This window comes from Alosa alosa, chromosome 4, assembly GCF_017589495.1.
Source record: "Alosa alosa isolate M-15738 ecotype Scorff River chromosome 4, AALO_Geno_1.1, whole genome shotgun sequence".
In the NCBI taxonomy this organism is placed as follows: domain Eukaryota; kingdom Metazoa; phylum Chordata; class Actinopteri; order Clupeiformes; family Clupeidae; genus Alosa; species Alosa alosa.
This window is the reverse complement of record NC_063192.1, coordinates 30,656,629-30,674,100: the sequence shown is the minus strand read 5'-3', so window position 1 is coordinate 30,674,100 and position 17,472 is coordinate 30,656,629. Positions and strand designations below refer to the sequence as shown.

At 44.1% G+C, this 17,472-nt stretch overlaps 1 protein-coding gene across 2 annotated transcripts; it reads right to left on the bottom strand.

The window, feature by feature from the left end:
* Positions 1-707: 707 nt before the first annotated feature.
* Positions 708-17,246, bottom strand: lima1a (LIM domain and actin binding 1a). Of its 2 annotated transcripts, XM_048242364.1 has the most exons (12): positions 17,146-17,211; positions 16,970-17,029; positions 12,855-12,998; positions 12,170-12,215; positions 9,202-9,594; positions 4,828-4,900; positions 4,277-4,368; positions 4,040-4,114; positions 3,082-3,130; positions 2,785-2,834; positions 2,439-2,569; positions 708-2,303 (listed from the first exon to the last, which is right to left on the bottom strand). In XM_048242364.1, exons 3-12 carry the CDS (start codon positions 12,965-12,967, stop codon positions 1,277-1,279), a joined length of 2,049 nt encoding a protein of 682 aa, XP_048098321.1. In that variant the 5' UTR covers positions 12,968-12,998; positions 16,970-17,029; positions 17,146-17,211; the 3' UTR covers positions 708-1,276. The 2 variants fall into 2 exon arrangements, with proteins under 2 accessions (XP_048098321.1, XP_048098320.1); XM_048242363.1 differs by lacking the exon at positions 16,970-17,029 and having other exon boundaries at positions 17,146-17,246.
* Between the last annotated feature and the right edge of the window lie 226 nt (positions 17,247-17,472).

The following is a 17,472-nucleotide window of genomic DNA, read 5'->3' as shown; positions in this document are numbered from 1 at the left end:
TAGTTGAGTCTTGTTGGATTTGTTGTTCGTTCAGTGTTAGACTGGATTCACCTTCCAATGACCAACTTTTGACATCACTATATGACCTACAGGGTTTTTAGAATGATTAACAGTAAATCACAAGTATTAGCGTTATAAGGTCTGGTCTCATCAATATTAGACTACATATTTTATATACTTGAATGACAAAGGTGCATCTATCAACATTTTGGAAGCCTATTGTGATTTTCCTTTAAGTCTAAAGCACACAATATCTGCAAAATGTACAATCAGATTATAAAATGACTGCTCAACACTTCTGGAGAAACACAAATTGCTATGACCGTGGTTAATTGTTTCCATCTGGATTTCAATCTTCCTTCCAATCTTCCTTCAGGGCAAAAAGTGAAGAAAAAAAATAGCATCAGCCAATTTCCATAAATTATTTTAGAATGTAAAATATTGTTTCAGTATAATTAAAAGTTTCAAGCCACCTGTTAAATAGCACATTTTACTGTCTTTGGCTTTAAGAAGAGGTCAGGACATGCATGTACAGAAAGGATTTATTTCAGTATACTGGTCTCATGTTCAAAATGGTTGAATTGTGCAAAGCTCAACCTAACCCATTAGAGCTGCTCAGGGAGCCCACATTGTGCAATCATTTGATAAACTGAGAGACAATAAGTGAATTGATAACCACCTTTTTTTAAAAAAAAAAAAAAAAAAAAAAAAAAAAAAAAAAAAAAGTACAGTGAACCATTTCATTTCCAACATAAAATTATATAAAAGGACAAAAAAAAAACAAATAAGAGCTGGAATCCTTTCCTGATAAGATAATGAGCAACAGTGGTGCAATGGGCAATTCAGTAACATCAAATACATCAACATGGTTCAGAATGTCACAAATATCACACTAGTATTATTTAAGCCAATCTAAAAACATTGCTTGTTGATTTCATAGATTTTAAAAACACACAAAACCATGTATAAAGAATGAAGACAAAGGCCTATTGACAGACATAAAAAAATGCTTAAAATTAATAAGATGGTTATATCAGTGATGCGTCTTGGTCCAGCATATATTTGAGATCTCCATTATTAGTAGTTTTTGGTTATTTGCAACCTTCACAGGCACCTGAAGACAGAATTCAGACAGAAGCAACTCTGCACCAGCGCCGAACAGGGAGACATCTTAGATTGGTCACTAGATTTCTGCTTCAGTTAAGATCGTTCAAACCAAGAAAAAAAAAAGAATCCAACGTCTCAACGTCTTGATTGGCTTTGTCCGGTCACATTCTTAGTTGTCCTGCTCTTCCTCTTCATAATGGCGGTTCCGCTTGATTAGCTCCTCCACAGACACCTCCTCTTGGCTCTCTTCAGCCTCCTCTCCTTCCCAGAAGCCCACATCCTGCGAAGCACAGTTTTCCTGGGATTCAGCTGATGGAGATGCTGGAGGAGTGCTGTCCATTTGAGACGGCTGCCATTCTGGAGCTGCCAGCTCATCCTCATCTCCCTGTTCTGCTTCCATCTCCTCACCATCACTTCCCAACTCCTCATCTTCCTCCTCCTCCTCAGACCTATGACCCTCCTCTTGTGTTGAACTTGCATCCTCATTTAGCTCCTCCCCATCCAAGTCATTCCTACAGATTTCTTCTGGCGAGTCCTCACCGTCAGAACTCTGAGTGGATGAGGGTTGTTCCTGGTCATCTCTGGAGGTCTGCACTGGCTCAGGCTTGGAGAAGCGAGAGTCTTTAGGGACTGATGCTGAGGTGGGAGTGAGGGAGAATAGCCGGCTGCGGTCTTTGAGCGAGGAGCTCCTCTGCAGGCTGGACAGCTCTGACAGCTCTGGGCTTAGGGCAGGGGACAGGGCATCCCCTTCGGGAGGCCACTTGGCCAGAACAGATCTGACAACAGGACTGCCTTCAGGCGCTGGACTAAGGCCCTCCGAGCCCTCCTCTGTGTCTCCTCCATCACAGGTGTCAGCCCGGGGGGGCCAGGAGATCTTCAACCGGCGGGTCTCGGTCAGACGTTCCACAGAACTACCTGCAGCCTTCTCTGTGCCGGACACAGAGCGGGTCTCGAGCGAGGCCGCCAGCACGTTCACCTTGGCTAAAGGGGACTCCTCCACTGTAGGGCTGGTGATTTTGTCTGCAGACGGGGTCACTTTTGGTTGCTCCTCTGGTGATCCTTTGGCTGCTCCCTCCCACAGTTTCTTATGGGGCCGGTGTCCAAAACCCTCGTCATAGTTACCCTTGGCCTTGAAGAGCTGGCAAAAGTGGGGCTTGCAGTAGACATTGCTGTGCAGGGATGCATAGTTCCCCAAGCTGTCCAACAGAGGGAGACATTGGACCACAATTACTCAGACAGATGGAGCAGAGACACCTCATGGACGTCAAGTGAAATGGCACAAAGGTACAGTACATTTTAACATGAAAGGATTGAGTGTCAGATTGACTCACCTCAGCTTGGTGTTGCAGTGGGCACAGCGGAAGCACGTGTTGTGGTAGACCTGTTGATTAGCCACCAGACGCTCCAGCGGGTAAACAGTCTTCTGACACATAACACAGGTCTCCCGCACAGGGAGGAACTTCTGCAAAATACAAATGTGACTTTAGTTTCAAGTCCACTCGCAGACAAAACAGAGCTTCTTCACATTCAATACATGTACCACTATGGAGACATTTTATTTCTACTCAAAACTGCTGTAAATGGCTTACAGTTAATCAAGTCAACTTAACCATCCCAATAAAACCGGTGTCAATAATAAGCGACCTTCCCGGTGTATGAATCTTGAGGAAAATGTACCTTAAGTGATTTAGGCTGAGTTGGATCATGAGGAGATGACGGTGCCGTTCCTGTCGGGATGGAGCATCATTGTTACAGTGCAGCTATGCTAACCTACAGTATGGCAGCAGAGTCCACAACAGACCCTGTTTTGTAATATATCCTAATGGGTTATGGGATTGCAGTCATGCAAAGTAAAATGTAACATAGAATGAGTAGATTAGAAGGAAAACATCCTTCACCACTTTGCTAGAATGTTACACAACAGTCCCTTGGAACAAGCACATGGCTTGATAAAAGGCCAGTTCTGAAGCTCACCATTGCTGTCTGTGGAGGAACCTTTCCTGCTGTTAGGCTCAGAGACAGACTGTGAATAGAAGAGTGGGGGAACAAGAGTGGGGTGGCAGGTCAACACTGTACAACAACAACACCACCACCACATTACATTTCTACAGCACTTTTCACAACACTAAAAGTGCTTCACAGTGAAGGAGGAACCTCACTAACCACCACCAATGTGGAGCACCACCTGGATGATGCACGACAGCCATTATGCACCAGAACTCACCACACCATCTTGAGGTGGAGAGTGAGGGAGTGAATGAGCCAAAGGGATGATTAGGGGGGTCGATTAGGGGGCCAGGTTGAATGAGCCAGGTTGGGAATTTAGCCAAGACACCGGGGAACCCCCTACTCTTTGCGATAACCGCCATGGGATCTTTAATGACCACAGTGAGTCAGGACCTCGGTTTAACAGCTCACCCGAAGGACTGCATCTCCTGCAGTAGTGTCTCAGTCACTGCACCGGGCCATTCCCTTTATTCACCCGGCAGCCAGAACGAGGTACACTTGCACACTTCAGTCCAGCAGATGGTGGGAATGCACTCCGTTTGCAAACTGCCAAAACAACAACAACAACAACTCACTGAAGGTTACTCTGGCAGGCCAGCGAACCCTTCTTTTTCTGTGAGCTTTTTTTTGGCAGTTTGCAAATGGAGTTCATTACCACCACCTGCTGGACTGAAGTGTGATGGCAATTGTACACTGTAGCCTTGTTCTGGCCGCCAGGTGAATTGGGATTTATATTTTTGGCCAGAGAGAAGAGTGCCACCTACTGGCCACCCACCAACACCACCACCACTTCCAGCAGCAACCTAGTTTTTCTAAGGAGGTCTTCCATCCAAGTACTCGTCAAGCCCACACCTGCTTAGCTTCAGTAATTCAGCAGACAGGGTATCTGTTGAACTCATGGAGGAAGAGAGGATATTAGGCCTACCATTTCCACAATGCTTGGGGGCACATTCTCCTTTTGCTTGATGTAAACCTGCGGCTCTGTGTCCATGGAGTCAATCTGGATATGCATATAAGCAAAGAGGAAAGGAGACAGCTCATGACAAATCACAGATTACATTTTTGTTGTACTTATTCACCATGCTTTTGTACAACTGATTATGCACGTTTAAGGGTCTTGTGTGGTTCACAGGTCTTGTAGGCTAGAGGAAAGGATGCTCACAGTACGAGTTGGTGTGGTGAAGACATCCTGCTTGGACACAGCTGCCTGGTAGATGGCCATCCTGTCCCGCAGTGGGGTAGTCTCAACTTTTTCTGTCAGAGAGAAAGAGCAAGGAAACAGGAAGAGAGGAAATATGAGAGAGTGGGGGAGGCAGAAATAAGGAGGGGAAGAGAATAAAAGACAGGGTTGCAGTCAGAGAGACTCCTCCAGTCCACTCCTTTCATTCAGGAGAGCCGCTGCCAGAGGCCGAGTGGCGTCTTGCACAATGGTGAGACTGTAAGCCCATTGTGGGAGAGAAATACAAGGTCAGGGAAGGAAAGACTACACGAACAGAGCCCTGCAGAAACGGTTCAAAACTAAGCCCTCAGTACCCTGTGGTTAACACACTCAAAGAGATACAATAGTCACAAGCTGTTCTCCTTAGATAAGTATATAACAAAGGATTTGCTTTTTGTCATGTCAGAATTAATCACACTCAGGGTCTCACTGCCTCTTCACCAGTATCGTGACATTAACTTAATGTTGTGGGAACGTGGTTTAGAAGGACTCACCTTTGTCAGTTTGTAGATGCATGTTTTCAGGCATGCTGCTGCTTGCTCCCATTCGCCCCGGCTCTTTGGGTACCTGGACATTCACAGAGAAAGTGTGGTTGAAGGAAACTAAGCTAACCACAGTGACAATAACTGACAGTAGTTGTGGACACAAACCTGTGGTGATTGACTTGAGTGAACTTTCAACAGTCTTTAAAAACTTAATTAAAAAATATTTCCATTCATTAATGTAAAACCCTACTATTAACTTCCAGTCTCTTTCACCTAGCTGGACCTCTGTTCGGTGTGCAGATAGACAGAGTGGAGTAATTCAAGTGTATGCAGTCTGATTGACTAATTGCTCATTTGACTGCACATGTGACCACTGGGTGGCTGATTGACTACAGGTGATCTGCACACCTGTAGCTTGACCTTTCCACACAAAGGTCTTCTGAAGCGAGGTGGACACCGGCGCCACCATGAGTGTGGCGCACTCCGTTTTCGACATTCGATTACTCTGACCTCATTATTCTCACTACAACCCCGTACACCAGCGTTGAACTCTGCCGCCACCTTCGCTGGTGTGCGGAGTTGTATTGAGAATAATGTTGTCAAAGTAATTGAATGTCGGTTTCCACAGCGTTTAAGGCTTGTGACCAACCAATAAAGCCTTTTTAATATGGCATTTATTTTGAAAACACTGCTCAAAAAAATTAAGAGAACACTTACAGTTTTCCACAATTGTTAAAACACATTTTTTGAAACCTTCCACCCTTTTCTTCATTCTCAAAATACATTCACAGAATGTCTGACAGTTCTTGCAAAATAAAACACTCGCCTCAAAAAGTTTTACTTGTGCTCAGAACCAAACAGTGTCAGAGTACTGATCCAGTGTATGATTGAAGTGTTCCCTTAATTTTTTTGAGCAGTATACAGTATAATGTGCGCGTGGTTAGCCTCACAGATGTGACAAAAATCACACAGGTTGGAGGAGTAGCAGAGCAGCTGCCATGAGGACCTTTGACTGACTCTACGCTCTGCTACTCGCCATCCAGACTCTTGCCCCACGCTGCCAGGCCTGCTGCCCACGCCACTAATCCCCTAATGAGCTCAGTGAGCCACAGCCTGGGCTAGACACCACTGTCTGGCCCTGCATGGCTTCCTCCCTCACAGGCCACAGCACCACCTCCACCGTCCACAGACACACACCGAACGCAGACGCACAACCGCAAGCACACTCATCAGTGTCATTTATGCCAGTAATTCACCTCACCGGCTGCATTTTGAGAACAAGGGTAGCCACCACCAGGCTTGAGTAAAATTGTGCTTATATGCATATGTATCAGTTAGGATCTTTTTTCTGTTCTCTGAAAACATTTTGGAGCCAAGTTCAAGGGCACAATCTGTATTCTTGATCTATAGACCACAATATGTCCATTGTGACAAGACCAAATAATGGCAGGCATTATTTAACTGAAGATACCATCTCGAGTACCTATGTTTGGGAAATCTATTCAAGGCAGAAGAAAACTCTCCACAGGCTCAATCTGAGGCTTGAAGAGCAGCCTCTATGTTGGGGTGTGCTCGGAGCCCAGATTAGAGGCCCAGGATGATGCCAGTGTGTGGCTGTCTGCAGTTGTCCAGAGAGGGGGATGGGCAGAGGGCAGCTGGTACAATCTTTAAATACAAGGGCTGGCGTGGGGGGTTTAATACGGTTTTGTTCCTCCTCTCAGTGGATTAGCCGTTGGAAGTCAGTGGGGTGGACGAAAGCCTGCCAGCCAGCCAGCCAGCCAGCCAGCCAGCCGGTGGCTGCACGGCTGGGCATCTCCAGACAGAAGGAAGGACACCATGGAGAGGCAGGGGTAAACAAAAACACAAAACTGCGGCTCAAGCAGGGGGATCAGCGGGACAGACAGGAGGGCTCTTTACACTAATCCTTCATACAAAAAGAGGGGCTTGAGCTGCCCCGGTCATCCAGCCGCACGCAAGTAAATAAAGGCCATTCTCATCAGCAGCAGTAATTAAAGAGATATGGCTAAATCTGCACACAAAGCACTCACATGCTGGACTGCACACACATGTACACACGGCCATGACCAAAGTCAGTTGCATGTCAACAAGCCCCCAAATGTGCGCATTAGACCACTTTAATCATAACTTCACATGATCCCTGAGTGAGACCAAAAACATCATAAACCAATCTACTTACTCTACAGTAAGGGGAATGGGAAAAGCCATCAACTTTTCCCCCCTGCATCATTTTAAAAACTATTCTTGTTGCAATCTTGAGACAACAAACCAGCATTCTGCAACTTTAGTGAGTCATTATAGTTTCTTGTCCAATTTTATGGTCATGATATGATGATGCGTTCATCTAGGTCTACGCCATGCTCATCCCTTGATGACATTTCTGATGCAAACCACTTTCACACTGCAACTTCACAAATATCAGTTGAAAAGAGAAGTCTGCTTTGTGCTTCCTTTAAAGCCCTACCAAACCACACGGCGACCCAGGGGTCAGACATGTTAGGCCTTGAAATCCCCCTGTACATTAGTGTTTTACCCACATAACTCAATTGGGCATGTTCAACAGAGGAGCGACTGAAGGGAGACTCTCTGTCTGTGTCCGATGCGAGTGGCTGGGGGTGGGGGGGTGAGTAAAGACGGCAGTCAGCCTCTCTGCCTCATGACTAAGCCCTGTGGCTGGAGGCCTGCCCACCGGAACCACAGAGTGTCTTGCAGCACAGGGTCCGCTCTGAGGATCCTTAGTCTGCACATGTGATCATGTGCCTGCCTGCCCCATGACATCACCACTAGTGGGGCGCTCACCCAGCCCGGGGGAGCTGACGGAGGCTGGACTGATGCTAGCAGAGCCCTAGATCTGCTCTCACCTGGTGCCCCACTTGGCATCTCTGGAAAATACACGGAGTCAGGTGCCTTGATGTTCTCAGACACTTGTCATAGGCACATTTCTAAGTATAAATAGAATGAATTTCAAACAAATGTCCTGTTCTCAAAATGTCAGAGACCTGTTTTAGAACAAAAACATTCAATTCTAAAATCATTTTTGACTTATAATGTTCCATTTCAGTCCTGCTTCCTGCTTCCATCGCCTTCTCTCAATTGAGCGGAGACACAGCATGAATCCCTTCACTGTGCGGAAAGCGGAATACAAGGCTCCATTGTTCTGGCTGTTCTCGTCCAGTTTATCTGGAACACATAACCTTTCCAACGCTGGGAATAAAAGAGCATCAGCCGATGAGGAGACATCAAATATGCAGCCAGTTCCACCATACTCTGATTGATGTCTGAAATCAAACGAGTCTAATTTGAAGTTCAAGCTTGTCCGGACAGAATATGCCTGCAGCGTTTAGGTTGTTTATCTTGTTTATCTTATCCGAATGCAGCAATAGAACAGAACATATAATCAAATAGAAAAGCTTATTGGAAAGTGCAATCACTTCAATCACGTCAATACTGAGCATGAACATTCTAATGCCTAATAATTTATGATTGATGACAAAGTCCAAATAGGACACTCTGCTAGCACGCACCAGCCTGAGGTGTGTGGGAATGCCGGCTGACTACGGGTCAGGGCATATGGAGAGGACAGAAAGGGCATGTGATATACAGCATGACGGACCCTCCGGGAGAGTATAACTAGAGACCAACCCACGTGCTTCAAAGCATTGACAGCACTTTCCATTTCTAACGCCCAACCCCAGCAGATCTTAGACCCAACAGATCAACACTGTCCGTATTCTGTGGATTCTCAACACACAGACCATTTCCACAATCACATGATCCTCCAGGGGATAAACACATCAGCTGATGGATGGAGTAGAATATAAACATCCTAATGATCCTCATAATTCAAATTGGATGCACATAGGCCTGTCACAATATTTACATTATTGACTTGCACAATATTTGAAAATAGCAACAATAACTTTTGCAAACCTTGATATCACTCGACAGTTGTTTACAATCATCACATCATTGATCTTCTCTTTCACATTCAAAGAGAAGTCCTAAAACATAGCGACGACTAACCTAACCTAAAGGCCCGCCAGTTATATAGTTATGCTAATTGGTTTCTCCAAAGTATACTCCATTTGCCTGCGTGGATACATTTCTCAGCAGCACAGGCTGTATCACCCAATCACAGTGTTTGAGCAGGAAATAAAACGCTGCAGTTGCGGGTGGAGAAAGGTGTCCAGCAAAAAAAAAAAAAAAAGATGCACACTCTATAAGGGATTTCACATAATTGCCTAGCTTGAGCCATAACAAGACTGAGTACATCACTGAAATGTGGGCCCCCCTGTGGAACTTTTATGTGTACATTCAGCCACACCATCACACTGAGCCCCATAAACTCACTGCACTTTAACTCACTTTGTTCTGCATGTTCTCCCCTTTCTCAAACATCATCTTTAGGCTGGTAAGAGGCACGTTGGGCTTCTCGATGGCCACACTGGGCACAGTCGCAGGCTCCTCTTGCTCCTGGTTCTCCATGGCTGGCTCCTCCTGGTACTGCAGATCCTGGGGGACCGGGACAACCACAGGCTCCGTTGGGGTGTCAGTGGGCAATGCTGGGCTCTCGTTGATCTCGTTGGTCGCTGATTTTCGGACTGGTTCTGAGGACAGTGGCGTGGCGTTGGGAGTGGGAGTGGGCTTTGATGGACGTGTGTGGGGGTAAGTTGTAGGGGTCACTGGGGGCTGCTCCCAGCGTTTCTTCAGGGAACTCAGGTTGCCACGGCGGGGGGCTGAGGCCACATCCTCCAAAGCCTGATCGGCAGAGAGACAACCATCAGTGACTTCTATGGTGATCTAACATGTCAGTGCCTCTCTCACTGAATGATAAGCCACATATCTGACCAAGGATTTTGTTCCTTCCAACACTCAAGCAGGACATTATCCAACATGTAATGACATCACATGCTTCTAAATACATTACTTATCAGACTTTGACTAAACATGAAACAAATGTGTTTAAAGGGGTCTGGAACAGCTGGATTAGAAATAGACCTAAAAGTGACTGTGCATCCTTAAGATCTACTGTGCTGTCCTTAAGATCTAGGCATAACTTTCCTGCTGGCTTTGTGTTAAAGAGCAGAGAGCTTGTGGAATGCTTCACGGACTCAGCATATTAGAAGCACATGGAGCAGGAGAGGGTTTTGGAATGTCAGGAGATCTACAGTGTTACACTCTGAAGTACAAAAGTAAAAGAGTAAAGCACAAGTAGAAATATTATTTCACACTCACTGAGAAAATCAGTCAATTAATTTTGTCATCCGTAACACAGTATAATACATGATCATTTTTGGATGCGGATTTTAAGCTGAGCAACAATCAAATTAAAATGAATAGGTCATAGGATAATAAGCCAAGTTAGTTTTGGTACCCTGCCATTAGAAAGTTGGGACGGGAGGTCTGCCCAACCCTCAGGACTCTCACTATTTTGACACTCACAAAAAGTCGTAAGTGTAACTGCATCTGACTTCCAAGAAAAACTTAAATGAGAAAGTAGAGAAAGCACAGCAAGTTCATCCAGCAACTTATGATTCTGTCACAATACCCCTTTTCAATCTTAAGCACATTTCAAGAACGTTCTTCTACCTCAGCCAAATCGAATGAACTCTAAAATTGATCTAATATTTTTTTAATATTTACAATACAATTTGGCTATCTGTTACCACAAACATGTCATAAATAAAACAAAGTAACTTTGATTAACTACAGCCAGAAAACTAATGTGAAGAAACATGTCATACATTAAATTGTTTTATAGATTAAATGATTGATCTCACTGCTCAGACAATTTTCTATATAAATGTTTAAAAACCTATATGAAAGATAGAAACTTTGAAACCTGGTGTATTGTAGGTGTTCTCCGTTTCAGCCGGACAGGAATGATAAAAGCTGTCCCAGATGTCAGCCTTTAGAAACAGTAAAGGAACTAGCCCACCCCTCTAGTGAAAAGAGAGAAAAGCTGGGAGAAAAAGGAGGACGAGGAAAGGGAGGTGGGGGGAGTAGGATACTGAGTCAGTAAAAGGACAGAGACCAGGGTCCAGGAAGCCAGAAAAGTCAGAAACTTCATTCAGGAGAGAAATGAACCCTTGGACCCAGAGACTGGGACTTTTCCCCCGGCGCGCATGCAGTATTTTATGAACTCACTGATCATGTGTATCAGAGAGTTAAAAGTTAAATGGTATGTTCCAAATGTTGCAACTGAACAGCTTGAATGTAACAGTCTGGCATATCCCAAACAAACTAACAGATGGTTCCCATAGCCTGGTATAGTCCTCCTTTCTCTAATAAACTTTTCTTCCTTTCATCTATACCACCCCACTAAATTTAGAATTTGAGAGTAATAATAACAGCAACAATAAAAATGAAGTTATTTTTTATATTCTTGCTAGAATGTGGTCTGCTGCTGGGTTCCTTCCAACTGGGTCTGAACACAGACACTGTTCCTTGGTGCCAGAACAAAAGAGGTGAGTCATGGGACAAGATCCTCTCCGGCTGATTTAGATCAAGAGTGACAAAGAGCACCAACCCACTGAGCAGCACTAACTCTATTCTCATAAAAGCAAGTTTGACTTTGTTTTAGTTTATTCTAGACATACAAATGTCTTTCATGAAAGCCTCTACAGGTCTGTATTAAACTCTCCTCTGAGTGACTTATCTGTCATATGTCAGGAATCAGAATGAATCCTGTGTTTCACTCATCATTGACAAAGAACAACCAACATGCTCTATCAGTAGGCTAGCTTGTAACATCCCAAAATAAAATTACAAATGCAATTACTGCTGCACATTAACCCTTTACACAAAGGACACCAGTGGTATCACAAGTCTGCCACAAACATACCTCTGACAGCGCTGTCCCTCCACTTCACTTCCACATCAGAGCATCACAGTGGTTCTACTTATTGACCACTGTGGTGTGCAGTCTACCTCATTACCCAGCCTAGAGTGAGGGCTAACTGGAGCTCCAGCATGCTGCTGTCTCTGGCTACAGTTTACAGTTCATGAGCCCTCCAGACAGAGCCACAGAGCAGACGCAAGGCACTGGGCGTGGTTATGTCAAACTGCAGAGGAATTACCCGAAGATTAACCAGTCTAAATAAGGATTAAGACAACTAGCCATGTGTGGCTATACACTGACCAGGCATAACTTGAAGCTGCAGCAGCAGAGACTGAGTCTGTGTGAATGCTAATAGCTGTGTGTTGTAGCCCAATAGGCCCGTGCCAGACTGATATAAGACACAGTCAGCATCCTACTGATACTGAAGCTGATGCCGGTGTAATGTTGCGTGTGTGGGGACACCAAACATGGCTGCTGAGCTGAGACACTTACGGTTTTCATCTTCTCCATGCCAGTCTCCTCTGCTGCTTTTTGGTACCTGAGGACAAGGGCAGAGGCTACCAATGAGCCTATTTATTCACATAAGGGCCATAGATGACAGAAATGACCTTTATGGTTAACTGTTCACAACAGTCATAACACAACATAAGAGAGTAACACTGTCCCCTGCTGTCTAAAGTGTGCATAAGTACACTGATGGAAGCTTATAATTTACAGTGGTATGGTGATCATAAACAAACCATTAAATCATTAGACCTACTGAAGTCATGGAAGGGCATGGAGCACAGAATGGACATTATTTAACTGATGAAATTAAGCCAAACAACTGTAAACTGCATCCTTTTGAATACATATTTCTGGTCTGGCACTTTAGGAGAACTAGAAAACATGTTTGATTTTTTTTATTTATTTGTGTCACCTATTTTGCACTGAGGTACAAAAAAGTAATTAGGTGGGTATTTGAAAGCCACAACTACAGCACAAACAAGTGCATCAGTAATGCAGTTCAACAGGGAGAGATTCTGTGGTGGATGATGCATAGTATATTACAGAGCAGATTAAACAGAAAGCAAAAACATGAAACACAAAAGACATTGATGCATTCCAGGTACATGAAGACATTTGGTGAAAGGAAAGGAGTACTGGAATCAGTATCAAGTCGATATCCAGCACCTACTTGGAGAAGCGCTCAGAAATGGCTGTATTCTTGCCCACAATGGACAGTTCGTTGGCTGTGATGCGCAGAGACTGGGAGGCCCACTGCCTCCTCTGGAAGGAGTTGGTGGCCATGACTGCTGTTGTGTCCTCTAAGTTCTGCAACCTAAGAAGAGTAGAGCACAAGGGAAAAGGTTGAATCCTCAGCACATCTAGTATACCTAGACCATGCCTAGGCTGGTTAAGAGTATTTTGGGTATTGGATATTTCAATGTGGTAATATGGTGGCAGCATGGAGGGAAGTGTCTCCAGGATGCTGGTTTCACTGTTAAGCCTTCATGAGGTGTCGTGGGCCTAACTTAACGAAACATCGGTGAATGTGGGTGCCCACTTGATAACCCCAATGACATGCCGCATACTATATACTGTTGTTGGATGGGCCATTTGTCTTGTGTTTGTGACCATTTGTTGGCAGATTTGTGGGTAGCGTGCTTTTAAAGTTAATTTGAGTAGGGGCTTCTGAATGTTTTTACCTTGAATTTTGGCACAAGGGATTTTAACATCTAATCCTGTGTATTAATGTAACTCCACTGATCTTCTTCCTCCTGAAGTCAATCATGCTTCCTACACAGTTCACGGGAATGCCGACATGCATGAAAAGGAAACTAAAGTTCAGCTACCCTGGAGAGTCATGTGAAGGATTCCTAAACGTGTTGCCTCCAACCCAATGAAAATGACGTAATGTATTTACATGCTTTAATACATTTCTGTCAGTACATGTCTTTACAGGAAAACCTGTGAGCCCTCAGGCTGTCTGGATACAAAGAGACAGGCTGGTCATTGCGTTAGCATGAAAGATGGTTATCTTATCATCTGTCTTAATACAACTAAGTCTGATTACACACATGATGGAAGACACACATCTTATACTGGTCTAAGTGTGCGTGGGATTAGGACATGAGCGGACTTCCTGCCTTTCCCTAAATGATGAGTCATCCCTTTGCATAGAAAGTCTGAAAAACAGGTGCAATTTACCTGAACAGTTTCTCCTGAAACTACCTAAACAAGCCAAGACAGAGGCTTGCCGTAACACTGATTAGTGTGATAAGCACTTGTGTTGAGCAACTCACATATTTCAGAGGAACTCAAGTGTTTACATTGGATGAGTTAACATCAGCCAGACAGTCTTATACTTGATTGATGATTTTGCAAGAGGAATGTATTCACTAAATCATGTCATGATAAAACAGCATCAACCTCACCTTTCCATATTACCCTCTTTGACCATAAACAAATATAAATCAATAAGTAGGCTACATTACCCATAGTGCCTGAAAAAAGTCAAATTTTTAATACAATGGAACAAGCAGTTGATGGAAATTAGAACCATCAGGTTACACCAGAGGCTGAGTGGAGCACTAAAATCCACCAGGAAAATTCAGTTTTTTAAAATTGTTTTATTTATGACCATGAAAGTTCTGTTACGCCTGAATAAGAAGAATTAAATTAAGATTGGCTACACAAAAATCAGTAGATTGATGTGAGAGATGAGTGTGCAGGTTTACCATGACTGAGATATAGACAGTGAGCGAGTGGTATAAATATTAGTTGGACTTTTCTTTATTCTAATATTGGAGGTCAACAACAACAACAACACCTTACATTTATATAGCGCTTTTCTCGATACTCAAAGCGCGTCACATGGATGGGGGGACCTCACTAGTAACCACCACCAATGTGTAGCACCCACCTGGTGAATGAGCCAATTACAGTGGGGGATGACTAGGGGGCCAGATTGAATGAGCCAAGTTAGGAATTTAGCCAGGACACCGGGGAACCCCCTACTCTTTGCGATAAGTGCCATGGGATCTTTAATGACCACAGTGAGTCAGGACCTCGGTTTAACGTCTCATCCGAAGGACGGCATCTCCTACAGTGCAGTGTCCATGTCACGGCACTGGGGCATTGGGATCAATCTTTTTTGGCCAGAGGGAAGAGTGCCACCTACTGGCCACCCACCAACACCACTTCCAGCAGCAAACCTAGTTTTCCAATGAGGTCTCCCATCCAAGTACTAACTAGGCCCACACCTGCTAAGACAAGGTATCCATTGGTCTGGCTGCTGGCCCAAGGTCTTGGAGATTTTCGAGGAAAAAGTATCAAAAGACTATAATTTCGATAAAACCCAACCGCTGGCCGCATACGTCTCACGGCCGGGGTAAAGAGAAACGGCCCGCGCTGGGCGAATCCATCGGCCGAGCGACCAGGAAAACTCCCGATTGCCACTCCGCCCCTGGGTCACACTTATTACTATACAAGGCCAACAAAGATATTGTTCCATTTTCTTTATGTATTCAGTGAAAAATGGTGTACATGCAGAGTGAGGAAGAGATTGAGGTAACTGTGAAGAAAAGGCAGCAGTACTGGGAGAAGGTCTGAGTCATAAAAACCCCTGCGGGCCTAGACAGCAGGATGACCTAACATCACTAAATAACCCCCAAGTTATCCACCGTGAGACACTCTCCGGACCTGACACATGCCTGACTCACTTGCTGTAGGTTAAACACTCAGACAGATGATCAAATCTACTATTAGAAATAGCCTCAATCACTGTCTATGGAGAGATATTTAGCAGAACTGATGACAGATGAGTTTAGTCAGTTAATGTGTCATTGATGATGATGTCCTGGGAACTATATGGCCTGACTGCACCCAGAAGGTATTAATTTATTTAATCTGGTTTAGCTCTTGTATCTGCTATGATGACTTTTTTTTTGCATTTTTATCTACTGAATTTTGATACTAATAATATTCATGTATAATTTTGTATCTATATTCCTAGGTCTAGAGCACTGTTGTCACTGTTATGTCACTGTTTTCTGTCAATGTCGTTTAATGTCATCTGTGTGTGTGTAAGAAACCCACTCTTTTGACCTGCAACCAAATCTACCCATGGGTACCAATAAAGTTACCTTACCTTACCTCAGCAGCCCTCTAAAGTCTGATTCTTTGAGATATTGGACATGTTCCAGTCGCACAGGCACTTACACTCAAGGGAAAGGAATCAATCTTCAGTCAAGTGCAATGCCCACAGGCTTGATCTGTTTTGCTCTCATTCAACTGGGACTTTCCAGTTTTGCAGGTTGACAATCAGACGTTCTTGTGTTGAGGACTACCTATAACTATACGGCTAACCATCACCTTGGTTGTGAGGAAGATTGTCTACTTGACATCTGCTTTACCGAAGTACAGTCGTTTACAGCTGACAGAGGCATGTGGCTGGGGTCAGTTAAAGGAGAATTCCGGTGTGATATTGACCTAAAGTGTGTTGAAACATGATACCGAGTGTGAACGTATGTTCCAAAAATAATTCAGTGGAAATCCATGGATTCCAGTTTCTTCCAGTAGCAGCAACTGGAATCCATGCATTTCCACGGAATTATTTTTGGAATCTGATCCCTTATCATACCTGTTCATTCTTACTGTCCGTCAATTTATCATGACTAAATTCAAGATGGCTGCAAACGCTTAAACTTCGTGAAGATACTGTCTGTATAAATCGTCTTGTAAGTAAACTACCAGTGCTTTTTCAAAGTTCTCAATGTCTCGTTTTAAATGTCAGGGCCCTCGGAAGTCTACCAATAAAGTGTGGAGATACATTGAGCCTCGTAAATGGTGTAAAACAGTGATTTATTTGCATGGCTAGCCCGATGCCGAAGCACCACCATTGAAAAAGCTCTTGGTACCATCAACTAGCGCCAGATTTTGGAGTGCAGGGGACAAGCCGAGATGGGCTATGAGACATATGTTCACACTCGGTATCATGTTTCAACACACTTTAGGTCAATATCACAGCGGAATTCTCCTTTAAGCATGAACAGCACGCAGGTTCAGGCCAACACCACAGCATGTTAAGCACTGAGATCCCAAAGGATGAACTATGAAACAACTCAACATCCCTTATACACAAAAATCAAATGCTGACCCAGGTCTATTCTATTATTACCACATTGATCTGAGGGTATTTGATAACATTGCCTGATTCAGTTAAGAATGAAACTGAAAATGGAAATACAAATCAATTTGCATTTCTTATGGGACATTTCTTTATGTGTATTTATTTAGTGTTCATTCTACCTATAGTTGTTCTTTCTGTGATGTAAACATGCAATCTCTGGCTCTGAAAACAAGTAAGATCTAAGACAGAACAGGAAACATCGGTAGTTAATTCAGTTCTTCAATCCAGACAGTGCTCTATTAGAACTATGATTATTTCAGTTAGACAGGAGGATGAATTCAAGGAAATGACATACCTTTGACACTTAGTAAAGTCTTCTCCTTAGCTTCCGAACAGTTGGTCTCCTGCCTATTCTCAGCACCGGTAGTTGTCTTTGTGACAGTGCTTTCTCAGCCCATGCATGCCTGCATCTGTTTATGTGTGAAGGGGTGTGTGTGTTCTGGGGTTGAGGGGAGGTAACAGCCACGAGCGAGAGACGACGCTCAACCAGTGAGAATTCCACTCTCTCTCACCTGTCAGGAACTGCCGCCAGATCCCACCCAACACAGGAGTACTGTATATCAACACACACACACACACACACACACACACACACACACACACACTTTACCATGACTGCTAA